We start from the raw sequence: 8,393 nt of genomic DNA, 5'->3' as shown, positions 1-8,393 counted from the left end.
TCCAAAGGAGACTACCTACGCCCACACCAGCTCCAAGAACCATTGCGGTTCAGAAAAACACGAGTCCTATTAATTAAGGGAATCTCACATGTAAAAAATTACCGAAAACATCTTAGTCTTATAGAGCCTATTTATTTTTTGATAACTAATTTTGAGACGGTATGGTTGTTAGGCTTCACCATCCATAAACCTAAACATTTCTTGAACTCTTTATAGTGAAAACTGAAATGTGAGAATCTATTATCATCGTTAATGGCAATTTATGCTGGAAGTAAGACCTAATCTACTGAGAAGAAAGGCAAGGAAAATAAATTAGATTGGCTCGATATCGATTTTCCTATCCTATCAATCACTCAATGCTTTGAAACAGAAGAGCGACTCATGAGCTGAAGCTCTTCTTTATCATAAATCTCCAAAGAAAACTCCCTCAATGTCTGAGCAGGGCCAGTCGTGACGGCCGAGCTTGGAGCCATAACCGAAGCATCATTGGCTAACTTCGACCCCGAGGCTTTAGAATTCAAACCGCCAACCGACTGAGCTGTTTGGCCAACGGTTTGTACAGCCGCAACCGTAACCCCTGTGGCTGACACTAAGGATGCAATTGACCTTGTTGATGCCACCGCTGCTGCCACGCCAACCACTGGCGTCGCTGAGGCTGGAACTGGAAATGTGACAAGGTGGGGTTGGTTCGGGAGCACAAAGTACGTGCCGGCCGGCATGATTCCGGTCGACGTTATTGGCATGGCCCACATGGCCGGGACAAGGTCCTGTGGCGGAACCAACTGTTGGTGGTGTTGTTGTTGAGCTGTTAAAGGAAGATCAACTGATAAATTATTAGCAGTTACGGTTTTATTCACGTCAATGTAGTCACTGTCGGCGGGCTGTTTTCGCTTCTTCTTGGCTGCAGTCAAGTCTACAACTTTCGGTTCCTTTCCGACAGTGGTTGTGGCGGTCACGGCAGTTGTGGTGGTGGGGATTTTTAGGGTGCCATTGATGGACATGGCGATAGCCGGGATCGTGCCAGTCCCCGTGGCGGCGATAATGGCAGGCTCTGCATGCTCGAGGAGCCACCGGATTGTCTCCCCATCGGACTTGTGGCCGAGTTCCCGTGTGAGTTGGAAGATCCGAGCTGCGCAAGCAGCAGGCATTCGAACCCTCCGCCCTCGTCCCTCCACCTTGGTGTGGCGGTCCTATCATCAATTCGTGACAAAAGGGAGTCAATTTGTTAATGAAAATCTGTTGAGCATTTCATTGACCGAATGGAAGTACTAGGTGTAAGTCACTAGCGAGCAATTAGTTTTTCTCCCTGATAATTAATATCGTTATCGATCGGTAGTAAGTATCCTCCTCCGGTAAAAATTCTAAAAGAACTGCAACAGCTGCACGAGCACTTGACTACATGAAGCATTTCCGCACGAGCTCAACAACTTATAAAATGCAACAAAAATTTCCTCCATAAATTGCTTCGTTTGTCATGTTGAACTTTAACCGGCCGAAAACCCTTCGCATATATGTTATACATTTTTCACAAAGATTTAACGAGACAGAACAAGAACCAAGTGATAGGCGACGAATCAACACGTAAAAGTTCTGTGATTACCTAATTATAAAAATAAAAAAAATCTTATGAAAAGAAATTGGAATGAAAATATAAGGATAATATCTAAAGCTTTTATTACAACCTTTTCCTTCTAGCTAGCTTCATCCATTCAATCATTATTTCCATCCTCTCTCAATTTTTTTCTTTTTTACTACTATACATGTTTTTCCATTTGCATACTCAAAGCTTCTAAAGAAGGAAAATATAAAGAGCCTCAACATATGTATTACCTTGGTTGCTCTCTTGGGTTGTGCTACCACTAATTGGGCATGACTTATTGTTGCTGCCGCGGCTGGGACGGCCCGGAGGGGTGGCGGCATCGGGGTCTCAGCTTCTCCGTTCACGGGCTCATCCTTCAGGGCAATCGCCGTTCTTGGTGGGGGTTGCTCATTTTTTCGCTGATCGTCGCTATTATTTCCTTCTGAACGTTCATCAGCACAGCCGTTGGTTCCGGTATCCTTGTCATTGTCTTCAACCTCCTGCTTTTGAGTTGCTGAAGCCATCTTTCGCGTTGTTAGATGGAGAAAATTATTGACCCGCAAGCAAGAACTAAGCTAGAGCCCAAATATATATGCCATATCTATATATTTGTAGATATATGTATGTGTGTGTTGGTAGGAGAAGAAGGGCTGAAGTTTTATTGGGAAATATGGAGGGAGATGGGAGAGCAAAAGTGGAAGGTGAGAATAATAAGGGGGAGGAACAGAGGCTTTTCTAAGAAACAGCTTTCCTACTGCAACTTTGGGAACCCCTTTAATGGCGAAAATTATACTTTGCTATATATCTTACAATAAAATATTACGATAATTAATAATACAAGTTGTTAATATACAGGCCATGTGGGTTTTACAGACAATTTTACCTACATAATGATATATGACATCACATTTTTTTTTAAAATAAAAAAAATTTTAAAAGTGTATGAGTAATCGCATTATAAGAATTGAATATAAAATTCTTAAGTTATCAAGCGAGAATATATTTTATCGCACTATACCTTCTTTCTTTATGGTTATATATTTAATTTGAACTAACTAGACAGTGACACGTGGTGCGGGGCCTTCCCCATTGGATCAACCAGGAAAAACATCTATACAGGTTAAGTGGGGTCCCTTGACCCACATGTCTAGTAAAAAATATAAGATAGGTATTTTATAATCAATTATCCATTATTATAATTTACAAAGATGGTTAGGAAACCTGCGGATTCGATAAGTTTAGATCAAGATAACATAATCGGAATATACATTGTAAAACTCTCAAAGTGAGAGATATATTAACGGACAAAATATGGAGATTCCGTTAGATCGAATAAATTGGAAATTACACATTCGAGATTATAATCGTGATTTTCAACCCCGTTACAAGACCCAACCCGAAAAGAATCTTACAACTCTATTACCTTCGTGTTTTTTAGCCCTGTTACATGACCTAATCCGACAAGAATCTTACAATTCTCACCACTATCTCATCCTATGAATCTAAATACTCTAAGAGAGTAAACCCGAGAATTTCCAAAAGATTTACCCGTGATTTCCACACTACTTGTAGTCTTGATGCAAGACTCTTTTCCATTTAAATAGACATAATACCTTCACAATTGTTAGAAAATTGAGTATGCGCGTAGCAAAAACTTTAAAATCAATGAAAATCAAATTTTTATCGCATGCCCGTTTTAATCAAAACTCTGAGATCACATATCAACAAGAAAATCACCTTCTAAGGAATAATAACGAGATAAAATGAATCCACAAATAAATTACTACTTTTGAACTTACTATGATTGGATTTGGTTTGTTTCGATCAATCAATGGAACCGTCCAATTGTCCGGCCTCTAACTCCTCCACACGAATGTGTTACCACCAAGGATAGCTTCCTCTCGATTCGTCCACTCGGATCTAGGTCACCAAACTCGAATAGAATCGCCACGGAAGAAGAAGACCGTTTCAAGGATGTCTTGGACAACACTGATTCACCGAACCAAGGCCAAGATAGCCCCTGATCAATGCGAGCAGAGGTGCGGCTGAGCTGAGGGCTCTTAGCTAGCCTCTCTTCCTCTCTCTCACTTTTGGATCATGGGAATAAACAAGACACACACTTAGGGTTAATCGTAAAGTATTATATCTATATATATTCATAGATTTGCCCTAGGGATCTAATCGTAATTAATAATTAATCTATATTAATTAATCACAAATTAGTCCATGCACTTTAAGTCATCTAATAACTTACCATCCGAATAAGAAAGAAAGATCAATATTGTCCTTGACATAATTTTCCACCAATAGATAATCTATTTATAAAAACTTTGTAAATAAGGAAACTCTCGTATTTCCTCAATTAGTTTTAACCTTGATCTTGGATTCGGCTTCGGGAGATGCTAGCATTCTTGCAACTACATTGTAAGCCTCATTCGATAATTAATTCCAAATTAACTTTTTTAATTAGAATTAATTTTTTTCATAGCTTAAACACTCATAATGTCTGTAACTATTTAGGTTCATTATCAAGTGGCAATGGGATTATAATATCAACCTATTTGACATTATCAGAAACGCTTTCCGTAATAAAAAAAACATAATTCCCAAAATGTCATTGCCTCCCAAAGTTCATGAGTGGCGCCTAGTAGCATATCATGACAATCCAAATTGTGACGAATGTATAATTAAAACATTCTGATGAACCTGTGACCATATACACTATACCCTGAGTCCCTTCACTACAAGATCCTGATAAAGCTAGGGCCATGGTAAATGTTAAACCCTTTAGCCAATCATATGGATTCTCTAATTTCATTCCTAGATCTTTTGTACTTAAACATAAACCCTTTTCTATTCAAGTGTATCTACCCCGATTGAGGATTTCTCAATCCATAATAAAACTCACATCCATAGGACATTTTTCCCTGTTTACTCTGGTTAATAAATCTCATCTTGATCGGGCACCTACCTCCAAGTATAACTAGCTAGAACCACTACCTGCCGAATACTCATGCTGAGCACAAATACATTAACAGTAACAAATTCTAATTACCTATACATGAGATAGCTTCCATCTCAGGTTTAAGGACTATATGTACTGATACGGTTTAGATAATATTAATTGACATTGGTAAATTACCATGGGAATATTATCTAGGAGTCACGTTTGACCACTTATCATATAAGCATCCAAATGTTTGTTCGACAACGGTTTTCAGATAGCATGAGACTCACTACTCCATCTTTATTAGTATCCATGTACTAATCATGGATACATACAGAGATGACGATCTATCAGGAGAGATAATGCCTAGTTAAGTCTCCTTCGATCGTGAACAGTTTAAAGATATTCTTACCGACTACTCCGTCACTCATATTCTTAACTTGTAAGAATGAAGCATTCAAAATATCTTAAAGAATTTATTCTAATAAACATAGACAATATATGAATAATAGAATAAACTTTATTATCATAAAAGCAATTCTTCGAATACATAAACTGACTTTAGGGTATATCACTAATAATCTCCCACTTGCACTAGAGTCACCCAGTATAGTATTTAAGACCCATCTTCTCAAGATGTTTCTCTAGTTGTTGTTGCGTCATGGCCATCGTGAGTGGATCAACGACATTATTTGCTGAAGCTACTTTCTGCATGACTACATTGTCTCTCTCAATAATCTCTCTAATGATGTGATATCTCCTCTCAATATGTTTGGACTTCTTATATGACCTCAGTTCCTTTGCCTAAAGGATCTCTCCTGTATTATCACAGTAGAGTTCTAATGGTGATGATATAGAGTGAACAACACCGAGCTCCGTCACAACCTTCCGAATCCAAAATGCATCTTTTGCTACATCAGATGCAACAATATACTCAGCCTCTGTAGTGGAATATGTAGTCGTCTCTTGCTTAAAACTCTTCCAGCTAATTGTACCCCCATTACATGTGAATATATAACCGAAGATAGACTTTTTGTTATCCACATCTGATTGAAAATAAGAATTTATAAACATGTCAAGTCTCAGTTCACCTCCTTCATATACCAGAACCATATCCTTAGTCATTATCAAGTACTTAAGGATGTTCTTGACTGCAATCTAGTAATCAGATCCTGGATTTGATTGATACTTGCTAGTCACACTAACAGTATACGCGATATCCGGCTTTGTACACAACATAGCATACATCATGCTACCTATAGCCGAAGCATAAGGCACATGTGCCATCTTCTCTCTCTCCTCAAGAGTCTTGGGAGACATCGCTTTGGAGAGATAGATACCTAGTCTCACAGGGAGCAATCCTCTTCTAGAATCTTGCTTGTTAAACCGCTTCACTACCTTATCCGATATAGGGCTTGGGATAGACCTATCAATTTTTTTGGTCTATCTCCATAGATCTGAATACCCTTAATATAGGTCAGTTTTCCCAAATCCATCAGAAGTCTTAGTCAACTAGACATTTACAGAAGCAAGCATACCAACATCATTAATCATTACCCATCAGCAGAATGTTATCCATGTATAATACAAGAAAAGCAATCATGCTCCCAATAGCCTTCTTGTATACACATGGCTCATCTTCGTTTTTTATGAAACCAAAGGACTTTATGGCATCATCAAAACATAGATTCTAGCTCCTCGAAGTTTGCTTAAGACCATAAATGGATCTCTTAAGCTTGCACGCCTTGGATTTATCCTTGGATTCAAAACCCTTGGTTTGGTCCATGAATATGTATTCCTCAACGTTTCCATTAAGGAAGACAATGTTATCATCCATCTGCCAAATCTCAAAATCATAGTGTGCAACAATGGCTAGTAGTATTATGATGGACTTTAGCATGGCTATAGGTGAGAAAATCTCATCATAGTCCTTTCCATTGGCGATAACCATTCACCACTAACCTAGCCTTATAGGCCTCAACCTTTCTATCATCATTAATCTTTCTCTTGAAAACCCATTTGTTTCCTATAGGTGCTATACCTTCAGGAGGGTCAACAAGATTCCAAACTTGGTTCTTGCTCATGGAGTCCATAATGGACTTCATAGCCTATAGCCATTTAGAAGAATCTATATCTAATATAGCTTCCTCATAACTGGTAGGATCATCCTCATGATCATTACCTCCACAGACGAACGACTCTTGCACGATCTCACGAAGATTAAGGTATCTCGCGGGAGGAAGAGTCATCCTATCAGACCTTTGAGGTTCTGTGACATTCTCCATCTGAGTAGATGTCTCAAATGGTTTATCAATGTCCATCAGAATGGGCGTCTGATCTTTCTATGGAACTAATGACTCTTCATCAAGTATTATTTGTCTTCCCATGTCACCTTCCTGGATAAACTGTTTCTCCAAAAAGATTGCATCAATACTGATAACAACCATTTGTTCAGTAAGGAAGTAGAAATAGTATCCAAGGCTGTCACTCGAATATCCAACAAACGTGCCTTTCTCGGACCGGGTTTCCAACTTGTCAGTCTCTTGCTTTTTAATGAATGCAGGATAACCCCAAATCTTAATGTGCTTAAGACTAGGTGTCCTACTATTCCACATCTCATACGAAGTGGTAGAGACCGACTTCGATGGAATCATGTTAAGTAAGTAACATGCGGATTGTAGTGCGTATCCCCACATCGAAATGGGGAGAATTGTATAGCTCATCATCGACCGAACAATGTCCAACAAGGTACGGTTCCTCATCTCAAAAACTCCATTCAACTGTGGTGTTCCTGGTGGCGTAAACTGAGAAACAATGCCATGTTTCTTCAGGAAATCACCAAACTTAGTACTCCTAGCTATCTCAAAAACCACCCCTAGCTATTTTATTAAATGGACCACACACATCGCTATGTATGAGTTCTAGAACTTCTTTAGCCCTCTCAATTTGTCCTACAAACGGAGTCTTAGTCATCTTTCCTTGAAGGCAAGACTTGCAAGTCAGATTAGGTTCAAAACCCAATGGAGCTATAAGTCTCACATTCTCCAACTTACTTATCCTTCCCTATGTAACATGTCATAGTCAAGGTGCCAAAGTTGTTTTAGATTTGGAGCAGATTTGGATACGATATTAATCTCAATCGTACTCGGAAGCATCTCGTTTCTAGCTTTAAGATAATAAAGATCATTGTGTTAGTAACCAACGCCAACAACTTTATTATCATAATAAATGTCGCAAACATAATGTTTAAAATCAAACAAATATCCACTCCTAGTCAAATGAGAAACATAAATTATGTTCCGATAGGCGTTCGGTAAAACCAAAACACGATCTAGAAATAAAACATGTCTATCTAGACGTAATGAAGTCGACCCTACAACTTTGGCCGAAACACTTGCTCCATTGCTGATCTTCAGGTAGACTTCATTCCTTTCGAGGACCTTGCTACTTCCTAGTTCATGAATAGAAGTACAAACATGAGAGCTCGCACCAATATCAAGAACCCATGCAGTAAATGAGCTATATGAACCATTGGAACTAACATAGCAAGAGATAGACATACCTTCCGAAGGTTTCTTTCCGTTGTTTGTCTTCAGCGAGGCGAGGTACTGAGGACAATTCCTCTTCTAATGTCTAACCTTGCCACAGTGAAAACAAGTTCCCTTATCCGCAACGACCTTTGCCTTGCCCTTGTTCTTGGAGACTCCTGTTGACAACGGAAGGATAGAGCCATTCTTGGACTTCTTCTTCTTCTTACCAGTCTTATTGGAAGAAGTAGCAGCCACAAGAGCTATTTCCTTATTCTTCATCTTGTTATTCATAGCACTCTGGGCAATGACCAACATATTCAGCAGCTCAGATAGCAAA

General features: G+C 39.0%; 1 protein-coding gene across 1 annotated transcript; it reads right to left on the bottom strand.

Annotated features, from left to right (window-relative positions):
• Positions 1-216: 216 nt before the first annotated feature.
• LOC116192201 (transcription factor TCP9-like) lies at positions 217-2,346 on the bottom strand. Its single transcript, XM_031520677.1, has 2 exons — positions 1,831-2,346; positions 217-1,190 (listed from the first exon to the last, which is right to left on the bottom strand). The coding sequence occupies exons 1-2, from the start codon at positions 2,101-2,103 to the stop codon at positions 354-356; spliced, it is 1,110 nt and encodes a 369-aa protein (XP_031376537.1). The 5' UTR covers positions 2,104-2,346; the 3' UTR covers positions 217-353.
• Positions 2,347-8,393: the final 6,047 nt, after the last annotated feature.

This window comes from Punica granatum, chromosome 1 (assembly GCF_007655135.1).
Source record: "Punica granatum isolate Tunisia-2019 chromosome 1, ASM765513v2, whole genome shotgun sequence".
Taxonomy (NCBI): domain Eukaryota; kingdom Viridiplantae; phylum Streptophyta; class Magnoliopsida; order Myrtales; family Lythraceae; genus Punica; species Punica granatum.
The sequence above is the reverse complement of the archived record's forward strand: the minus strand, read 5'-3'. Positions and strand labels throughout refer to the sequence as shown.